The sequence below is a fragment of the Lissotriton helveticus genome, chromosome 6 (assembly GCF_964261635.1).
Source record: "Lissotriton helveticus chromosome 6, aLisHel1.1, whole genome shotgun sequence".
In the NCBI taxonomy this organism is placed as follows: Eukaryota; Metazoa; Chordata; class Amphibia; order Caudata; family Salamandridae; genus Lissotriton; species Lissotriton helveticus.
In genome coordinates, this window is record NC_136067.1 from 211,345,703 (window position 1) to 211,369,227 (window position 23,525).

The 23,525-nt window shown below is 45.6% G+C and overlaps 1 protein-coding gene across 1 annotated transcript in view; it reads left to right on the forward strand.

Moving 5' to 3' along the window:
* The window catches only part of LOC144762430 (methylmalonyl-CoA mutase, mitochondrial-like), a 310,401-nt gene that overhangs the window by 113,113 nt on the left and 173,763 nt on the right, over positions 1–23,525 (forward strand). The window contains 2 exon segments of the mRNA XM_078647612.1: positions 3,140–3,388; positions 8,226–8,337. Of these exon segments, the coding sequence (XP_078503738.1) occupies positions 3,140–3,388; positions 8,226–8,337 (361 nt within the window).

Genomic DNA, 23,525 nt, shown 5'->3' on the forward strand with positions numbered 1-23,525 from the left:
TTTTCGAAGGGCTCGAAGCAAGCCCATACAAGTCGCCGCGGTCCTGTTAACAGAGGCATCGAGCTGCAAACTAGGCTCAAACAGAACCCCTAAGTTGCGAGCCGATTCTGTGGCAGTCACTGTGCCCAAGGTGGAAGTTGGCCAGAAATCATCCGGCAAAGGGCGGGGGAGTCGATCTAGGGAACAGTGGAGGACCTCAGTTTTTGACCCGTTAAATTGAAGCGAGTTAACTTGCCGCCATTCTGCTGTTGCCGACATGCAACGGTGGAAGGTGTCCCTCGACACTGTCTCTTTACCCTCAAAAGAAAAAATCAGTTGAGTGTCATCGGCGTAGTTGATGACTGATATGCCGAATGACTTTATCAGACTTACTAGGGGTCGAAGATATAAATTAAAAAGGATCGGACTGATCGCTGACCCCTGGGGGACACCCTGGTTCACCTGACGTGTGGCTGATCGAAATGGTGGTAACGCCACAGCTTGCTGTCTATTGCAGAGATAAGATGTTAACCAGCTTAATGCCAGGCCAGTTACTCCCGCACTCCGAAGGCGGCCCAGTAGGACTGTATGGTCCACCGTGTCGAATGCGGCCGACATGTCGAGCAGCACCAAAAATGCTGACTTACCCCTGTCGACACGCGTTCGTAGATCATCCAACACGGTGACCAAGGCGGTCATAGTGCCATGGGCCGGCCTAAAGCCGAATTGGGCTACATCCAGACAAGAGTTGGTTTCCAGGAAGTTGGATAATACTCTTGTAACCAGCTTCTCTATGATTTTTATCGCGAATGATAAAAGCGAGATGGGCCTATAATTGGCCGGGCATAGGGGGTCCAGAGAAGCCTTTTTTAGCAAAGGTGTTACTATTGCCAACTTCCAACTGTCTGGGACTGACGCTGTAGCCAACGACTGACAGCAGATGGTATGGTGCGGGGGAAACAGCTCAGCTTGGAATGACTTCCAGATCTTATGTGGCATTGCATCAAGTGGTGAACCTGAGGAGACGCCATTGGCCAGGACGCAAAATTCCTCCAAGGAGGGGATAGGAAAACAGGACAGCTGGGGAGACTCTTCCCTGTAGTCATCCCACTCAGAAGCCAGATGATGGGGGAGTTCTGAGGGGCGAGGCACTGTGAACGCGGACTGATCGGGAACCAGGAGTGCATTCAAAATTGTCTTGATTTTCTCCTCAAACGCAGAGGCCAGGGAATCACACAGTTCCCGAGAGGCCGGGATGGCTGGTACTGCACAGGTCGGGTTAGCTAGAATATTAACTAGCTTAAAAAGGGTCTGCGACTTATTAGAAGCCTTAGCCAAGGTGTCTTCCAGAAACTGTGCTTTGGCCCTCCTTAACAGGGCTTTGAAAGATTTTATGATGTATAACTTTGAACTTTACGTATGTTCTTTGTAGCTTTTATGATTTAAATAGTCGAAATAAAGCTTATATTATGATGATGATATTTTGTTGTATATATGTTATTGTAAATTGTAATGATTTTAAAAAAAATCTTTTTCTTTGAAATGTGTATCTAGTTTTCCTTTTGCCTCCCCTCTTTTGATTTGTTCTAATATAATTGATTTTTGTATTTAGGTGCATGTATCATACATTGCTGCTGTAGAACTAAAAATTCTCTCAGTTGAAGGCAAACTTCTGTTGCACTAACAATATATATAGGCTGTTTTGCGATACTAGAGTTTCACTTTTTGTAAGCATCTCAAAAGATAATATGCAAATCAAGGCAAATGTTAGAAATGCTCCGATCATATTTGATCACATATCTGTTACCATTTTGGCGCTGATTAACAGCTTAGGTGTTATTTATCGCGGGTACGTTATTTATTACGTGCAATAAATAACACCTGTCACAAGTTTGTGGGGATTTTGGTGCTGAACGCAGCAAAATTGGCATGCTACGGTAAATACCGTACAATTTTCCCTGTTAAATATCGTTAAACCTGCCCAAATTTTTACGACAGCTGAGGTATTTAACACAGCCGATAATTATCAGAATGCGTTAAATACAGCCAATCACTTCATTCTTACCCATGCATAAAAAATGTTTTACGCATGTGACAGAATTTACTAGCCACTTGTAATTAGGGCCTTAGTCTGTTCCCTATCTAAACCACCTAATTATTTTTAATCATCTCACTTATATAGCTGAGTCATTTTTTTTAAGCCTTAATTATGACAAGCAATTTATAGTTTCCCTGCATACCTTATGCTGTCATCGGGTTAGCAGTAGGAATTTAGGTTTTCAGTATCTCCCCTGAGCAACCGGCCCATGTGTCTAGCCCCACTCTAGTATCAGTACCTTGTTTAGCTTTATTACCAATTATCCTTATGGCACAAGAAGGGGGTCATTTGTGCTCGTCTTGTGCTTTGCTGCACAAATGTGCAAACAGTGCCACTTGCCAGAAGCCTATGGAAAGTAAAGCTACTTTTTTCTTTCTCCTTCTGGCTCATAACGCAGTCATCGTTACATCATTCTCACCAGAGGAATTAAACGTTTTTTCTTCTATGTACTGTTGGTTGTGAACAAAATATATGAAGTTTCTTAAAATATGGCGATCAATCACACAGTGTTACGATTCAAACATTTAGTCCTTTTTTCTAGGCCATTTGCTTACTTCACACATTCCTTTAATAATAAATACAATCATCGTTTCATGCAGTCAACCCTGTCCTGTATTTAGCATGCATCATTAAATCTGGACTGGTAAGCCCTTCCCAACACAACACTCTGGTGCACATAGGCAAATGTACACAAGTTTGTAGCAGCTTGTCTAGCTGTTCCACCACCTGTTCAGCCTCCACCATGAGACCTCTGGTTCACTGAAAGATTAGGTCCAACATCCCACCTTCCCAGTCAGGCCATCTATCTCTCCCCTTGACCCAGGATACTTCAGATTGCACATTTCTTTATTAGTATATCGTTTTTGATTCTTATCTGAAATATATTTCAAGTTTATGATTGTAATAAATTATTTTAGTCCTTCCTTCGAAGGGAATCAATCACACAATTGAAATAAAATAGAGGCAATAGGTGTACCATTTACAGTGGAGCTTAAATAATAGACAGTGCGAAGTACAGTGTATGGCCTTCTTTTCATGACATGTCTATGTATTTTATTTTAGGATCCCTACAACAATATTGTGCGTACAGTGATTGAAGCCATGGCTGCAGTATTTGGAGGCACCCAGTCTTTACATACAAACTCCTTTGATGAAGCCTTAGGGTTACCTACTGTGAAAAGCGCACGTATCGCCAGGAATACTCAGATCATAATTCAGGAGGAATCGGGCATTCCTAAAGTGGCAGACCCGTGGGGAGGTTCTTACATGATGGAAAACCTCACGAACGATCTGTATGATGCTGCCCTCAAGGTAGATATTCTGTTTTTGATGGCTCACAGAAGGAAAGTTCATATTCCTGAATAAATCATAATATTGTAATCTTCCATCATACTAATCCACTGCCCATTTAATACATTTAATCATTGCTTGCTGCTGGTCACTCACAGAGTGGTATAGATAGTTACATTCTAGGTATGAGCACAAATCTGATTGCTATGAAGATCAATGACTGATGATTAAATGTCTAGCATGTTATGTATACCCTATTCATACCCATTCTATGGCAATCTGAACCTTTCTTGAGATTCTTTGGTTGGTTACTGGGCAGTATATTGTGTATGCATGATTTACCATCCCACGAATGGTAATCTGTTACACCATTACTTTTCTATAGTGGATGCTACCTTGAACTGATTGTGAATACCACTATTTCTACATGGTAAGTACAAAGGGTAAGGGTTAGAATTACATTAAAGATGGTTCTTAGCTTTAGGGTTACGGTAAAGGTTAGGGTTTGAAATATTTTTAGAGTTAGGGTGAGGGGGAGATGGGCTTAGCCTTTGATTAAGTGTGGTGTAAAGGTTAGTCTTAGGTTTATAGTTTGTATGAGGCTTTGGGTATGAAGTAGGTTTACTTAGTGTTATGCTTATTATTATAGTAAGATGTAGAATTAGGTTTAGTGTTAAGGAAAGGGGTTAGGCTCAAGATTTGTACACTAACCCTTATTTTTATCTTATTCAATGTATTATTATTCTCTAAAGAGTTATTCCAAATAGAGGAAATGTTGAATTAGTGTATTCTTATGGGTACCTCAATGTAGCTGTATCTATGTAGTGAGATACGACAATTGGTAATGCAGTTTTACCACGGTACCCAGTGCCACCTTCTCCAGTTGTATACTGCTTTTAAGCACTGTGCTTGACTTTGCTACCCTTGAAGAGTTGTCAGTGCTAGCTGTATGAGTGGGCAGGCCTTAGAAACGAATGCCTTATTTAGAGCTTGGCACTCGTAATACTATGGACAGGATATCCATCATGTTTGTGACAGAGTAACCCATTTGCCAAACTTTAAATCTGACCTTTAGACACAGCATGATGAAATATAAACCACTCACTAAAGTGAATGCTTAGTCACCTCTATCTTTCCAAGGACGAATACAGCTTTTAGTTACTAGTAAGTAAACATAAATATCTCAATTCCAAAAGTTTATATATCACGAACATGCTAGTTGGAAGATCTTCAACATTAGCCCTGTGGCAAATGCAATCTGTCCTGTCCGGTCACCTGCGAGCATTAGAACTCACTGTGTCACCACAGTTGTCCATAATTTGCAAACTACTTGAGTCGAGTGCCGGGACATTTACATTCTGGCCTAATGTCTTCATTATTGTAGCCTTCTTCATTATCACAGGTTAAAACAGGACAGTGTTACTATATTTCAATTATGCGTTACCTCCGAGACATACTACTAGGAAATGGTATGTGTGTGATATTGTTTCATGTCCAAACAACTTGCTTTTGCATTTATAGATATTTTGCTGTAGGTTCTCACAAAGAACAGCAAGCCCGCCATCATTCGGAGTACCGAAGTATTCATTATTTGGATGGTAAAACATCTAATATGATAATTCCACATTCGACCATCTGAATTTACTGGGTATGTATCCTCTTGTTGTGAGGAGTGAATATACCCCTGGAAGACAGGCTGGTATGGTGAATGACTTGTGGAAATGCAGATTTCTCTAGTAATTCCCTATACCATAAACAATTGTCCATAATAGCACAGCAATTTCACATTTGTAAATTGCTGATCCTCATGGTATTGTTAATTATAAATGTAAAATTACTTTTGTGAGATGACTGCATAATTTAGAATGTCCCCTTAAGAAGCAGCATTACACATCAGTGCGTCCATGTTGGGATGCAAAAGTCCTCTGCATGGTAAAAGACCTGTTCCCCTGCCCTGAGTGTCCAACTGTACTGATGTCTAGATCCTTAATGCTGCCTTTGTGTCATAGGCTAACACAAATCATGTGTGTGCGCCATGACAAAGGCCAGTCTCTAGGATTGTGGTCTCTTGGACCAAGAGGGGTGACCAGAATGCCCAAAGCGCATTACCTCACAGTTCTGCCTTCACCAGGAGAAAAACAGCTCAAGCACGTGGTGGCAGTATACTGTGTAGTGACCAGCAGTAGTGACCATATCTTTTTTACTCTGTCACTGGAGTGAGCATACAGCCTCACTCCCCTTTTAAAAGTTCTGAAGCTGTGTGCTTAACTCACCGTTGGTCTACATCAGGTAGATGTGAAAGTGCTGTGCAGCATAGCTGTAGTGACTTCGCGCCGGTTGTATGTGTACCTGTGATGGGTACAGTACAGGGATAGAGCAGTACTGCACAGTATGTCTGGTTAGTGCATGTACTAAATGTATGTATCCTTAGTGTGATACAGTACATAAGAGATGTAGTGCTGTGCAGTGCATGTGCAAGGAAAGCATGTTCTGAGTGTACGTGTGCTTGCGTGAAGTACAATACATGAAGGGCGAAGCGATGTGCAGCGCATATGATAAAAGTGTGTGCTGGCAATGTGTGTGTGTTTTAAAATAGCACACCTTCGTATAATGCAGAAAGGCTAAAGTACAGAACAGTGCACGCAAATTGAATGTGTGCTGAATGTTTGTGCCTGTAGTGGTACAATACAAGGATGTAATAGTGGTTTGCAGTAGGTGTGCTTTGAATGCACAGTGAGTGCCAATGCGCCTGTAATGGTATATTAAATGGAGGGCCCTGGGTTCCATTTTGGCAGTCCCAGGTCTGCCTGGTGAAAACATGATCAGGAGATGAATCCCCCAAGACAGATTTGTGTAATGCTGCATTCCTGTGTGCTGGGTGGTACACCCGGGAGGAAGGGATTTATCCTTTACACTTCACAATATTGATCTTTGCTTCAGTGATCACAAAGAAGGACCCAGACACATCTCAGGAAAGGGAGATTAGGCTGAAAGGGAATCCTAAAGAGTAGGGCTGGGAGCTTGTGATTAACCTTTTAATGCACATATTACTGTGGCTGACATCCTGGTGTGAACTATGGTCACGGCCATGAATTTTGTTGTGGGTCAATCAGCTTCAGAGTCATGCCTGCTGTGACGGACATCGTTTCAGAGGAAAGAAAAGGAAATATATCCACTATAAAAGAAGCAGAACACCAACATAAAACTTCAAAGACTCAGATCCTAAATTAGGGTTGTAAGAAGGGGAGGTTAAAACCTCACACTTTGTCATCTGCCACGGGCTGTATGAGTAGGGGAGGGTTTGCAAGACTTCTGCTGGTGACCAGGACTGGAGGAAAATGCCTGCTAGTCTCCCCACTGGGTTAATGGACATCACCTAGGACACCAAGATTACCTGCCCTGGAGCACCATTCCCTACCTGCTTGTTAAGACCAGTATTCCTTGTGAGGGAGAGGAGATCGTTAGAGGGAGCGAGTTCCAGTGGGGAGCCCTGCATGAAGATTCCCTGAGTGAGGTGTGAGGCTGAGCACTGCTCTGGCCATTGCCCATGTGCAGTTTCGGCTCTGCAACCCCCGTATGCCACGAGAGGGCTGCCTTGTTCTGACCCATGCCGGAATGCTTCCCGGGAAGCACCAGGCCCACACCACTTACTGCAGTGACCCCATATGCCAGATGAGATATAACCCATGAACTGATTTTGGGCCAGGTGTGCGGGAAACCATCGACCCAGTATGCCTGGAAGGACCGCTGTAGTGAGGGTGAGCGCATAAGGAGGGGCTGCCAGTACCACTTTGGCCAAGTGTTTGGTTTGTCATCGCGCTGACTGCCGAAGGAATACTGCTGTGACCAGTGGGGTGAGCCCCCCCGTCTGTGATTTGTGCCTGACTGATTTCCTGAGGATCACCAAAACACAGCTGAAGACGTTGTACCCTCTCAGGAGCTTCAGTCAGAAGCCAGAGGATCACACTAGCTCTTCCCAAACCCAGTTGTTAGGGGGAACATCAACTTACCTTTGTGTTTACATAGCGGGAGCAGCTCTGATCACTGGAACGAACTAGCAGTGCTGCTCGAAGAGAGAGACTGTGCTGCCGGATTCTGCTGCATAAACCGCGAGTGGCTCGACTTTGCCGTACAGGATCCAGGACTCGTGAACACCCAAGGATAGGACACTCACTGAACTGCTGAATACTGCCATACTGCCAGAGCGGGTAAGACTGGAGTTGGGCCTCAGGGGAGTTGCTGCTAATGGTTCTATGGCAACATAGGTACTCTTGCCTAAATTCCTAAAGAGCCCGAGGAAGAAACGTAAGAGTTTGGCCTAATCGTTTGCATTCCCTGGATGCACCCAGCAGTGAATGAGGAATAACCTGTGAACATTTTGCAGGAATGAGGGTGGGGCAGGGATTTGCCTGACAATTACTCGGACCTCAAGGGGCAATTGTGTTATTGCTTCTGAATGATGTATACCATTGCTGTGTACAGTTAGAAATAAAATACTTGTTTTTATATAAAAGCAAGTATCAGACTGGACATTGATTTATTTTTTATACTGTTTGCACTTTAAATTATGAGTCCTGTTCACTGACCTGTATCTACATCCGCCCCGAGGTAGCCTTGACTGCTCTACCGCAACTACCAATGAGAGTCAAGCGCAGAAGTTGTACTTAGCTCCGTTGCTCAGGATCCATACTTTGTCGGGCCCCAGAAGATCAGGAGTTAAAGGCCTCAACCACCACAACTGGGCCCAGTTGCCCCTGCATGCTCAGTGGCCCCCTGAAAGGGGTTCTGACAATCTGTATACAATACTTACTGGATTTTAACAAAACATTAACTACTATTTATTTGTTTTTTTTGCCAGCAAATTATTGAGATTGAAGAAATGGGTGGAATGGCCAGAGCTGTTGCAGAGGGACTACCCAAGCTTCGGATTGAAGAGTGTGCTGCTCGGAGGCAGGCAAGGATCGATTCAGGTAACTAACAATGGAGTTTTGACTATATTATCTATATGTGAGTTTTCCAATTCCTTTGCAAGATTCTTGTCTTTACTGGTTTGCAAGCTCTGTTTGTAGTTGCTTTCCCCTGACTTTTACTGTTCTGGCAGCTTCAATAGTTAGTAGGCCGTTTGGCAGCGTGGCTGCTCTGGTGTCCTAAAGAAGAACTCAGAGTGTTATAGTGGCTAGGCCATGTTAATGTTAACTGGATTTATAGAGCACACTGTTACCCTGAGGTGCCCTGGTGCTAGCTCCCTGAACTGGTCTTAGTGGGTTCCTATTGACCGTAGTGTCATCTAATTACCGAGGACCAGATTTTCACGGTATTCCTAAAGGTCAGCAAGTTTGGGGCAGTATGGATAATTCATTAGTTTCTGTGTAGAAACTTCTGCCGCCCCAATTCATTTTTTTAAACCTGGGTACTACCAAGGATTTAGAATTGGCAGATCTAAATGTCCTATTGGGAGTATACCACCTACATTTATGGGTGAAGTGGGAAGGTCCCAGGTTATGTAGTTTTGTAGGCGATGCACAGTGCTTTAAATTTAGCCTGTTTTTCAGTGGCAGCCATTGCAACTTTTGAATAACATTTCTCATCGATGAAAATGTGGGTGTACCCGAGAGAAGTCTAGCTCCAGTATTTTGCAGTACCTGAAGTTTTTCTAGATGTTGTTGCTGTAAATTCAGGTATAGATTTTTGCAGTAGTCTAGCCTGGCCATAAGTAAGGCCGATATGACCATTTTTTGGGAGTTTGGATAAATAAAAGCGAAGATCTTTTATCTTTATGGCGTTAACCTGACTAGAAAAGGAGAGCATGTTATCTGTGATTACTCCCAGATTTTTAGCTTTATAGATCGGCATTAAAATGTGTGAGACTAATGGAGAACCCCTGAGGAAACTCCACCCCGAAGATAAAAAGGTTCGACTTGAATGGTTCTAAGGCTACAAATTGCAACCTAAAAGATCTCAATGTTGAGAGATGGTGCATGCACTCCTATGGCCGTTAACCAATCCATTAAGATGGTAGGGTGGACGGTATCAAAGGCTTTCAACAGGTTAACAGAATATGGGTGTCCTTGCCTCCATTATCCAGTGCTTCTCCGATTTACTCCACAGACTTAATGAAAGCTGATTCTGTGCTATAGTCCCCTCTAAAGCTGTGTTGCACATCATCCACCCAGCTATGCTCAGTCATGTACTCTGAGAGTTGAATGGTCATGACACTTTCTAAAAATTTTGCTGGCAATGGAAGACCAGAAATTAGCCGGAAATGATTTGTATCATTGGAGTCGAGATTGCGTTTCTTTAGGATGGGTAAAATTGAGGCGACTTTTCACAACTTGGGAAAGCTGCCAGAACTGGGGACTGAATAAAAAGTTTTGGTTAGGTTATCAGTAACGATGTCCTGTGCCACATTTTAGGCTGTCACTGGGCAGAGGTCCAAAGGTGATCCCGATTTAGCCCTGGCAATAAGGTCCAGCACTTTCATAACATCAAAGTTAGCAAATTTAAAGAAACCAGGCTCTTCTTGTTCAGTCAGAGGTTTCCAGTCCGCTTGAGTTGCCGCCCCCTCCTCCAAGGTCCTAGGTTGATAAACCTCATTAAAAATGTTTTTCACTTTGCTTAGGAAGTGTTTAGCAATCTTATTACACAGTTGCTTTGTGCACACAGTCTGGTACGTGTGGAGATGTAAGAGACCGGACTGTATTAAACAGTGTTTTAGATTAATTATTAGCACTCTCAATTTTCTGAGTGAAATATTTTGTCTTTTCGATGACTACCAGGGCTTTCTATTTGTTAAGACAAGATTGATACTTTTCCTTCTCCTTGGTATCGTAAGCCGATCTCCAGAGATGTTCTTGTTTTATGCAGATTTATAATTTTTCAATGTTTCTGAATACCGGGGAGCTGAGGGGCAGCCATGCGTTACTTTGATGATAGATTCTGGGGCTACTAAGGAAGCTATTGCCTCCAACCAATGAACGAAGTTACTGACATTCCTATCCACATCATCGGAATTAACCGGTTGAGAGACTGCTAGAAGACGTTGAAATTGCTGCTGGTTGAATTTATTCCAAGCATGCGCTGTCCTTGTATTGTGTAAGATCCTTGGCATAGTGGTGCCACCAACCATAGTAATCTTAAACAGCACAGCTGAAGGATCGGATCAGTAGAGCAGCAGAATGTCCTTGACCGAGAGATGAGGGGTGTTTGAAAAGATCCCATTGAGCATGTGGCCCACGGAATGTGTAGGACCTTTTATCAATCGGTGTAAGCCTAAGCTATTCATGATGTCTGAATTTGCTTCTAAATGGAAGTTGAAATCACCAGCATTGTCATGTATGGGAAGGGAGAGTCCAGTGAGCATACGGTATCCTGCCTTTTTAGGTCTCGCCTCTCAATGCGCATGCGCATTGAGCAGAGCGAGACTATAGGGACTTAAACAGACTTTACCCAACTTGGCGATTTGGTGCTGTGCCGTGCGCTTTTAGGTCAATGCGCAAGCGCATTGACCGAAAATGCGCGTGCACATCATCAAATCGCCATCTGTACCCCAGCATCTCTTCCCGCTCCGCCCCACAAGCTTCCCCCAGCGTGCGCTCTGCTCTGCTCCTCCCACACCTTTGAAGTGAAGCTTAGCTTCACTTCAAAGGCCCCTGCTGCTTCACACCCTCATGCCGCTCTCCCTGCTCCGCCCCCTCCCCTGCCCGCCGTGTCTCATTTCTCCCCCCCCCCCCCCCCAGCAATGCCCTCCGTCTTGTTCTTTCAGCTGTCTCCTTGCCACTCGTGGGTACAATCTCCTCGTGCCTTCGACCAACACCTCATGCTTGCCGCTTCGGAAGAATCAGTTTTTGTTTATATTTTACATAGGCCTTTATTTATAAACTGCGCCGCTTTAACTTCACATTTAAGGAGCGATGCGCTCTGCATGGCGCAGTGCAACTCCTTTTTTGCTACTCTACATAGCTCTGCAGCTCATCAGATTTCACCGGACAGACTGGGAACTCTCCCTTCTCTGGGCTGAGCTCTTTCAATCCTCCCAAAGTAATGATTTTTATACACCCATGCCAGTGTTGTACCCGACACCATGTGCGATCTGTAGCGAAAAGTGATTAGTGTTTTTTATGACCCTGTCAACAGCGGGAGTCACTTTTCTTCTAGCTTTCCAGTTCACGTACAGACAACTAACCTCCCAGACGGACATTTCTTACTAATAATTCGTCCCTTGAGCGATTGTTGGCATGGCGGGAACACCACCACATCCACCGCCACATCCACCACCAGCACATCCACCACCAGCACATCCACCACATCCACCACATCCACACCCACCACACCCACCACACCCACCACACCCACCACACCCACTGCATCCACCACATCCACTGCATCCACCACATCCACCGCATCCACCTCCACATCCACCTCCACCGCATCCACCACCACCACCGCATCCACCGCGACATCCACCGCGACATCCACCGCGACATCCACCACGACATCCACCATGACATCCACCGCCACTGCATCCACACCCACCACACCCACCACCACACCCACCACCGCATCCACCACCACCCCATCCACCACCACCCCATCCACCACCACCCCATCCACCACCACCCCATCCACCACCACCCCCCACATCCACCACCACCCCATCCACCACTACCCCATCCACCACCACCCCATCCACCACCACCCCATCCACCACCACCCCATCCACCCCATCCACTCCATCCACCACATCCACCACCACCACATCCACCACCACCACCTCATCCACCACCTCATCCACCACCTCATCCACCACCTCATCCACCACCTCATCCACCACCTCATCCACCACCTCATCCACCACCTCATCCACCACCTCATCCACCACCTCATCCACCACCTCATCCACCACCTCATCCACCACCTCATCCACCACCTCATCCACCACCGCATCCACCACCGCATCCACCACCGCACCCACCACCACCGCACCACCATGACATCCACCGCCACTGCATCCACACCCACCACACCCACCACCACACCCACCACCGCATCCACCACCACCCCATCCACCACCACCCCATCCACCACCACCCCCCACATCCACCACCACCCCATCCACCACTACCCCATCCACCACCACCCCATCCACCACCACCCCATCCACCCCATCCACTCCATCCACCACATCCACCACCACCACATCCACCACCACCACCTCATCCACCACCTCATCCACCACCTCATCCACCACCTCATCCACCACCTCATCCACCACCTCATCCACCACCTCATCCACCACCTCATCCACCACCTCATCCACCACCTCATCCACCACCTCATCCACCACCTCATCCACCGCACCCACCACCACCGCACCCACCACCACCGCACCCACCACCACCGCACCCACCACCACCCCATCCACCACCACCCCATCCACCACCACCCCATCCACCACCACCCCATCCACCACCACCCCATCCACCACCACCACCCCATCCACCACCACCACCCCATCCACCACCACCACCCCATCCACCACCACCACCCCATCCACCACCACCACCCCATCCACCACCACCCCATCCACCACCACCCCATCCACCACCACCCCATCCACCACCACCCCATCCACCACCACCCCATCCACCACCACCCCATCCACCACCACCCCATCCACCACCACCCCATCCACCACCACCCCATCCACCACCACCCCATCCACCACCACCCCATCCACCACCACCCCATCCACCCCATCCACTCCATCCACCACATCCACCACCACCACCTCATCCACCACCACCTCATCCACCACCTCATCCACCACCTCATCCACCACCTCATCCACCACCTCATCCACCACCTCATCCACCACCTCATCCACCACCTCATCCACCACCTCATCCACCACCTCATCCACCACCGCATCCACCACCGCATCCACCACCGCATCCACCACCGCATCCACCACCGCATCCACCACCACCACATCTGTATGTGTGTGTGTGTGTGGCTCTGTGTGTGTAGGTGCAAATGCAATGTTCTTGGATTTTCGTCACAATAAAATACACTGAACATAACTTTTTATTTACAAACGTTTAAGCTATTTCCATTATAAATTACAATAAATTATTTACAAAATTAAAAGCCATTGTTATTTGTAATATCAATACATCTAAGTCACGTAAATACAACACACATTGCATTACAAATGCTATAGGTGTCACATTTGCGAAAGTTAAAACTATTGACATTGTAACTGACAAAGCTATTAATTTTGCTATTTTCAAAACCAACACATAAATAAAAAAAGTGTCATTTACAATACCAATCGCTCACACTTTCCTAATGCGAGACCTATTGCATTTCCAATGCTTGTTTTGTTTTTGCAGGGCTGTGTATGTGCCAAACTGAAGCACAATGATTGCATGTATGCCAGGCAGTAGCATACCTACTCCTGGATACATTAGCAGTACAGTATCCAGAAATTTGTAATCCTACCTTTTAAACACAGCACTCTATCCAGCTGTGCACTCAGCACTGCTGACCTAATGCACTGTATCTCCTCACTCATCAGAAGAGCCCAGATGGACTTCCTCTGGGCAATCAGATTTACTGCTACTTCATAGAGCACTAGTGTCTTTACTTGTTCTTTCCTACAGTAAAAACTCTTCTTTGCCTTCGTTTACCTTTCAATTATTTACTCCCGTGGATAAAAAGGTCAGTGACGGTAATCGTCTGCACAGGCGTTATCTGTTACCTCATTTGGAGTCCTACAAGGACTCCAACTTGAACTTTCAAGATACAGTTGTCCAGATCTTTGAAAAGCTACTATGACAATGAATTTCACAAAGAGGCTGGGGCAAATTCTGATCGGTATCTTACACATTTCTGCAAATAAAAGCTAATATCAGTCACTTTCTATCACAAGATTCATAGCTCTCATGTATTGCTGGGTAGGTAAAATATGATCCTGTTTCACCTTTTGGAAGAATGTATGATTACATGCGGATTTATCTTCTAGTTTCATCAGATACAGGATGTGTGTCAGATTGCTAGGATTGATTTCAGGATGTCACTGTTGTATCTATGGGGGGGTATTAGAATGCTGCAGAAGGTTGGAATGGCGTCCGCATTCTAGCATCGCCATGTAATCCATATCCAACAGCTGCTTAAGGCATTTGGATTCTGGACTTGAATACGCAGGGATGCTGACTGGTGGGCTCGTAATTTATTTATATTGGTATATGAAATAAAACCTCTTTAACCACGGCATGGAGTTCTACGTGTGATACTTACTTTTAGTGTAACATTTGGCAACAATGTCGTCCAGAAGCTGTGCGGCACCGAGCCCACTGCCGGAAGCGTTGTGTTTGACTCTATTTACTGGTAGCGAGTCTACTTTGGATCAGCTGAAGTGGTGATGTACACGGAACAATTTTGTGCATATCCCTCTTTTCGTTGTTGAGGCGGCGCGCTCTGTGGCGTAAGTGTGACATCAGTGGCATTGACAGCGGAGTCAGGCAAGTCTTTGGACGCTGTTTGTGGTGTGCATACAGCAGCGTCAAGCAAGTCAGAGGCTGTGAGCGTGCCTGTCTATTATGCGTCATCACATTTAGATGCGCATCTTCATACAACGCATGTTGCACTTTGTTTAATCTCTGTCAGTATTATAAACAAGCGGTGTTCAGCGAGGAAGTTGCTGACAGCTGGAAAATTACTGTCTCTAATAAGATTTGAATCAATTTTGTTTTTTACTTTATTAGCTGATTTGTTGATTTTTAGTTGTTAAATTACTCCTTTACAGTCTACTTTAGAAAATGTGCGAAGATTGTTTGGCAAATAATGAAATGTCTGGAAGTGGAAATGTTCAACAACCCCCACGATTTTTTTAACAAAACCTGGTAAACTTAATATGAAATGGAAGCTCTGGTTTCGCACGTTTGAAAATTACTTGGTGGCAATCGATACTGATAACTTTGCTCCACACAGAAAATTCGGATTAATAGTCAGTTGTCTGAGCACTAAGGTCAGAATATTTTTGATCATTCACCAGCAGTGCAAGGACCAGGGGGTGATGGTGAGGGGTAATAGTGTTTATAGAAGCCCATAGAAGACTGGCTTTACATTTTTTAGCTGAGCCAAGTTTTATTTTGGAACGTTTTAATTTGTATTCCAGAAAACAATTGGTAGGAGAAAACCTAGACCAGACCAGTATGTGGCAGCACTCGGAGTTTTGGCTAGTACATGTCAATTTAATATTGCTCCTGATGAGTACATTAGAGACCAAATTATACTGAATTGTCAACTTTAAAAAATACAAGAGTATTTGGTGTGTTGTAAAAATCCTACACCAGTAGAGATTGTAAAAAGCGCTAAAGGTATAGAAAGATCTGTGGAATCAGTAAAATTGCTTACAGGGATTACCTGCTCTTCTTAAAGTGTGAGTGCAGTGAAAAAAACTGTCACAGTGGCAAGGAGTTTTAAGACCGGATCCAAGGGTAACAGCTGTTATAGGCATGGATCTAGTTATTATTTAGCTAACAGTTTGAGTTGTACTGCACAGGGGAAAAAGTGCAATGAATGCAAAACAACTGGACATTTCATGAAGGTCTGTTATGTTAAAAATATTTATACCGCGCACGGTCACCAAATGGTTTCATGGCGCTCACAGACAATTGCAGATGGACAGAACAACAGGATTACTCAAAAGCTAATTGAAAAAGATGAGTTTTAAGAAGTTTACGAAAACAGGTATAGTTGGGGCAAAGTCGGAGTGAAATCGGAAGGGAGTTCCACAGTGAGGGGGCTAGAAAAGAAAAACACAAGCCTCCATGCTTTTTGCGTTTATATCTAGGAACAGTTAGCAGGTTGTGGGCAGTGGACCGAAGATCTCTTGAGGGAAGGTGACGCTTAAGGCTAGAAGTGATGAAAGCAGGGGCAAGACTGATGAGCGCCTTAAAGACAGTACAGCCCAGTTTAAACATGCAGCGAGAGGCAACTGGAAGCCAGTGCAATCTCCTCAACAGGGGCGAGACGTGTTGATGTTTGGGTTGATGGAAAATTAGTCTGGCCGCCTGATTTTGTACCAGCTGCAGCCGGTGGAGATGGTAAGCAGGTATCCCAACATAGAGGGAGTTGGCATAGTCAATTCGGGAGGTGACAAGAGCCATGATGACAAGTATGAGGGCTTCAGTAGTAAGGAACCTACGAATTTTGCAGATCCTGCGTAGATGGAAAAAGCAGGAAGATGTGACAGCATTGATTTGAGGCCTCCTAGACAAATCACTGTGTATAATTACGCCTAGGCTCTTCACCGAATTGACCGGACAAGGTGGGGGTCCGAGAGAGGGGGGCCAGAAGCTGGAATTCCAAGGGTTAGCTGACCCTCCTATCAAGACCAACTCCGTCTTGTTGGGATTGAGCTTTAGCTGACTAAAATGCATCCACTCAGAGATGGCCAGCATGGTGGATTGAAAGTTGACACAAGAGGAGGGAGTGGAATCAACGGGGAAAATCAGCTGTAGATCGTCCGCGTAGTTAAAGATAGTTACCGGGGTGTGACGGAGAGAAACTATAAGAGGTTGCATGTAGAGATTAAATAAAAGAGGCGAAAGAGCAGAGCCTTGAGGGACACCACAAAAGAGAGAGGAGTAAGGGGCAGAAAAAGTAGATAGATGAGCTGACTGGGAACGCTGGTGCAAAAAAGACCTGATCCAAGTTAGAGCCATGCCCTGAATACCCGCATTGTTGACACGGTCTATCAAGATGGCATGATCGACCGTGTCAAAAGCGGCTGACAGATCTAGTAGAACAAGTGCCTGGGCAATGTTCTTATCGGTGCCCTGCCTCAGCACATCCATAACGGCCACAATAACAGCTTCGGCCGAATGAGCTGGTCTGAAGCCAGCTTGCTGGTTATCCAAAAAGGAAGACCCCTCAATGAATGTGCTGAGGCAGCGAGTGACATAGGTCTCCAAAATTTTCCCCAGATAGGGGAGAAGGGAGATCGGCCGATAGTTACTCAGGACAGAAGGATCAGTACCAGGCTTTTTGAGTATAGGAACTACAACCGCTTGTTTAAAAGAATCCGGGACTGTGCCTGAGGCAAGCGAGTTGTTAAGAAGTTCCATCAGGGGAGCAGGACAGGAGAGCTGCTTTAAGGATTTGAGGGGGACAACAATCGTTAGGGGAACCCGAGCTCACTGTGTGTAGCAGGGAGATAAACTCGGTTGAGGAAATGGGAGGGAAAACATCAAAACGACAAGGGTTCATAGGGGGTAAAGAAGAAGGAATGGAAGAAGAAGAAGAAGAAGGGATGTTGTTTTTAATGGTGATGATTTTATCGATGAAGAATGAATTGAGGGAATCACAAAGGGCTTGTGTAGGTTGGGGTTGAACAGTAACACGGTCTGGCAAAGTGAGTTCCTCCACAATTGAGAAGATGTCCTTAGCCTTAGAGCCGGAGTCCAAGATTTTCTGAGAAAAGTAAGAGGTTTTGGCCAGTAGGATAGATTTTTTGTATTGTTTTAATAGGTCAACATATGCAGTTTTTAATGGAGGGTCGTAGTTGCGCCTCCAACGGCGCTCAGCTTGGCGTAGGGCAAGTTTGTCCAATTTCAGTTGGTCAGTGAACCACCGCTGAGTGTCGTGGGGGCGTTTAGTTTTAATGGTTCTTAACGGGGCTACTATGTCGCTAGCATGTACCAGCCACTGCTCAGCTCAAGGACATCAGCATGGGCAGATATCGAGGCCAAGTTCCTGGGTGCTGTCGAAGCTAAAATGGAATGAAATTCTGCAAGGTTAGCTCGCTTCCAGTTACGCGCGACAAAGTTGGTAGTAAGAGGAGAGTGGAAAGGTGGGATAAATTAAGAGAAAGAAATAAAAGAGTGATCTGACCAAGGGCAGGAGTACACTGAAGGAGGGGAAATGTCAAGATTGGCCATCCAAACTTGATCAAGGGTATGTCCCTTGCTATGAGTGGCCACTGTAATGTGCTGATTACAATTCAGACCAAGTAAAAGATCAGTCAATTCCTCAGACTGCTTTCACGAGGGTCTGACGGCCAGTAATTAAAATCGCCAATGATGAGGATTTTGGCGGAATTAATAGTTAGCCGAGAAACAAAATCACCAAACTGTTGGGGAAAAAAGGGGCATATAGTCAGGAGGTCTATAAACAAGGACACAAATAAAAGAAGTCCTAGGGGAAATACATTTCAGAGTGAGGATGTCAGTTTTGGGGAGAGTGGAAGTTTCAAGGATAGTAAACTTATACTGAGAACAGATAATGGCTGCAACTCCCCCTCCTGCTCTTCCGACTGCCCTATTAGATTGTAAGATATAGTAGCCGTTGGGAACAGCAGCAAGAATGTCAGGGGTAGAGTCATCCGTTAAAGTAGACATCCTTCTCTCGGAGACTTGGTTATCGTCCAACAGCTGAAATATTTCCAGCTGATGCTTCACCAGCGAGCGGGTATTGAGGTAGACTATTGCCATGGAGTGTGGTACAGAGGGTCTGTCTATAAGGGTATGGATAATGTGAGAGTTAATTGTCTTTCAGATAGTGAGGAACAAAATATTAATACTGTATCCTCAACATTACAGGAGACTACAAGTTTAACGCTTAAAGTGAATGAACAGGCAAATCACTTGGAGATGAATAATGATGGGTTGTCTAGAGTAACTGAAGAATCTTGTATAATTGAATGCAAAAAAGATCCTTTCTGTAATGTAAGTATAGGAGAAGTTGATTTAAGGATCATGGCTGATTCTGGTCCACTGGTGACTATGGCATCCGAAAACGCTTTTAAATCCTTCTGGAATCATAGCATTTTGAAGAAGTCTGATAGAGCCAGCGCTTATGGAGGTATGGAATTTTAACATTAGGTTATTTCGATAACATGTTATGTTTTTCTGGAAGAAGTAAATATACTACAATTAATGTTGCAGTCAATGAATAGGCTATTATGGGTTGGATGGACCAGGGCAGATTGGGAATTGTCTTGAGACCTGGTACTACTACTTCTGTCATACTAGTAAGTCAGTGTGTTGGTATTGAAGATATATTGTACAAATACCCACAAGTGTTCACAGACAAGGTTGGAACAGTAAAGGGATATGAACATGAAATTATTTCAAGAAAGAATGCAGTGCGTGTTGCACATAATGTTTGTGAGGTACCTTTGGTATAAGAGAGGATCTCAGGAAGCATTTCGATCAGTTATGCAAAGAGGAGATCATTGAACCTGGAAATGCAGCTGAATTGGGTGATTGCTGTAGTTATCACTTGGAAGAATAATGGACAAATCAGATTGTGTTCTGATTTAATGTCTGTGAATAAGAATATAGTGACAGATTGCCACGCTTTGCCTAGGATTCATGAATTATTAACCACATTAAGTGGAACTACGGTTTTAGTAATATCAATCTTGGAGCAACATACCACCAGGTTCCATTGCTTAAGGAATCAAACATTCTTACCACATTTGTTACTCCATTTGGTGCTTTCAAGTACCTGAGATTACCATTTGGACTTCCATCCTCTGCAAGTGTAAATCAAAAATTTGTTTTCTCTGTTTAAGAACGTTTCTGGTGTACACGCATTTCAGGTTGATGTACTCCTTTTTGCAGACACAGTGGAGGAACATAATTGCATTTTGAACAAGGTTTTGAACATTTTGAATGAACATGGTATGACGGTTGTAAGGGACAAATTTACACTTTTAACTGATTCAGTGGAATATCTGGGCCATACGATATTATCCAAGGGAATAAAACCTAGAAATTATCTTACTAAGGCTTTGAGGGAAGGAAGTTGTCCTAATAAAAAATATGAGTTGAGATCTTTCATAGGCTTATGTGATTATTATTCGAGATTTGTAGGAAAATATGCCACTATCATGGAACCCTTAAAAAATTTAGTCAAAAAGAAAAAAGTCTACGGGAGACAAAACAACAGGAGCGGTTTCAGGAAATGAAGACCATTCTCATGCAGGTACCAGCTTTGAAAATGTATGTTTTGTCCTGACGCTTTCAGAAGCGGTCGCTCCCTTCGCCCACAGCCATCACCTGGTATCGTAGCCTCGAGCTCGAAACTTAACTGCTGATTTCAATTTGCTGGCTCCTTCATTGTCTCACGCTATAGCGCGTGTAACCATTGTAGCTCTGGAATACTTTTAGCGCTTTCAGGACTTGTAGCACTGTGAAAGTAAACTGCTGATTTCAAGTTGCTTGTTCCTTCATTGTTTCACGCTACAGCGCGCTTAACCATTGCAGCTCTGGAATACTTTTAGCGCTTTCAGGACTTGTAGCACTGCGAAACTAAACTGCTGATTTCAAGTTGCTTGTTCCTTCATTGTTTAACGCTACAGCGCGCTTAACCATTGCAGCTCTGGAATACTTTTAGCGCTTTCAGGACTTGTAGCACTGTGAAAGTAAACTGCTGATTTCAAGTTGCTTGTTCCTTCATTGTTTAACGCTACAGCGCGCTTAACCATTGCAGCTCTGAAATACTTTTAGCGCTTTCAGGACTTGTAGCACTGCGAAACTAAACTGCTGATTTCAATTTGCTGGCTCCTTCATTGTCTCACGCTATAGCGCGTGTAACCATTGTAGCTCTGGAATACTTACAGAGCTTACAGGGTTTTGTAGCACTGTGGTATTAATCGCGCATTCGCAGCTGTAGCGCTATTTGTGCAGCGTAACTCAAAGGCATATTGCCTGCAGTTTCTGTCGATTAGAATCACACTTGCAAGACAGATTGTCCCAGACATAAATTAACTCTGTGCCCCAGCCTATCTCCACTTTCGTATTTCGCGGCCATTTTACCTGTTGTTGTGCCGCAGAGCCCGCCCTCCACAGCCCGACCCGCCTCCCAGCTGACCCTCCCTCGCCCCTCCCCTCCCACTATCCACATATGACCGATGCATTCGCGCGCAGCGTCCACGCGCAGCGGTCGCGCCCCATGCGCGCCGAAGGTGCGCCAAAGGTAAGCCCGTCTACGCCCGTCCGCGCCTGGACCGCGCCCAGCGCCAGTCCCCCTGGCCCCCGCCGCTCGCAACCCACTAGAGTCACTTATGGTGCAGCAACTCTCCTCGCCCTCAACCCCGGTCGCACACCACTATGCTGCGAAGCCATCCCAGGACGTACCCACGGCCCATTCGCCTGCCTCTCATGCAAGTTCAACTGCTTCAGGACCCTCACCAAATCCCCTTCCCCCATACACAGCACCGACTCTAACCGCCTGAAGTGCATCCTGATTAACACCCGCTCGGTTCACAGACACGCTACTGAACTCTGGGACCTACTCGACACTGCGTCACCGGACATTGCCTTCTTTACAGAAACATGGATGAACACATCATCAGCACCCGACATCGCCATAGCCATACCGGACGCTTACAAGATTATCCGAAAAGACCGCACCAATCAAACAGGAGGAGGCATCGCCATCGTCCATAAGAACACCATCAAAATCACGACCAGCTCCGACGATAATCTTGCAACAGCTGAACATCTCCATTTTCAAATCCACACCGACCCTAGGACCACACTTAGAGGCACCCTCATCTACAGGCCTCCAGGCACCCGCACTCAATTCAGCGATGACATCACGGACTTCGTCAGCCCACATGCCCTTGCCTCCGAGAACTACATTCTATTAGGAGACCTCAACTACCACCTTGAAAACAAACACGACAGCAACACCTCCACCCTTCTGGACAACCTGGCCAATCTCGGACTCAAACAACTTGTTGACACCCCCACCCATGTAGCCAGACACACGCTCGACCCTATCTTCACCTCCAGCAAGCACATCTCCTTCGACCGCACCTCAGCTCTCCATTGGACGGACCACAGCTGTGTTCACTTCAGCTACAAAACCACCCTGTCCCGCAACCGCCCACAACCTATTCCTCGGAGAAACTGGAACAAAATCACCTCCGACCAACTCCTCACATCACTCAACCAAAACCCTCCCACCCTCTCATTGGACCCAAACCAAGCGGCCATCAAACTCACACAATGGATCACCCACAGTGCCGACGAATTAGCACCCCTGAAAAAGCACCAGATCAAATCAGCCAGCAAAAAGGCTCCCTGGTTCAATGATGACCTTAAAAAATCCAAGAAGCTCTGCCGCACCCTGGAGAAAACATGGAGAAAATACCCAACCACCGACAATATGGCCACCCTTAAGGCAGCCACCCGCAAACACCACCAACTGATCCGATCCGCCAAGAAATCCGCATTCAAGGTTCGTCTCGACAACAACACTCACAACAGCAAGGAACTCTTCAACATCGTCAAAGAATTCACCAACCCCACCGCAGCATCTAACGACATCACTCCCTCCCAAGACCTCTGCGATGCGTTATCCTCCTTCAACAAAATTGCCGACATCCACAACAGTTTCGAGAACTCTCCCAGCGATCAACCCTCCCCACCCCGCTCAGATCCCACTCCGCCAACTAACAACCTTAGTGCCTAGAACCCAATCACCACAGAAGACACCATCCGCCTTATGAACTCAATCCACTCTGGCTCGCCAACCGACCCCTGCCCCCACCACATCTTCAACAAAGCTGACTCCATCATTGCACCCCATCTCCGTAATGTCATCAACTGCTCGTTCAACTCTGCCACCTTCCCAGAAAGCTGGAAACACGCCGAACTCAGCGCCCTTTTGAAGAAACCCACAGCGGACCCCTCTGAACTTAAAAACTATCGACCCATATCCCTCCTCCCATTCCCGGCCAAAGTCATTGAGAAAGCCGTCAACGCTCAGCTCGCTGCCTTCCTTGAATCCAACAACTGCCTCGATCCCTCTCAGTCCGGATTTCGAGCCAAACACAGCACCGAAACTGCCCTCATTGCAGCTACTGACGACATCCGAACACTTCTGGATACAACGGCCCTCATTCTACTCGACCTCTCCGCCGCTTTCGACAGTCTGCCACAGCACCCTCCTACAACGCCTCAGCAACATCAGCATACAGGGAAAAGCCTTGGAGTGAATCACCTCGTTCCTAGCTGGAAGAATTCAGAGAGTCGACTTCCCCCATTCAACTCTGAGGCCACTGAAGTCATCTGTGGAGTACCACAGGGATCCTCACTCAGTCCCACCCTCTTTAACGTTTACATGAGCCCACTCGCAT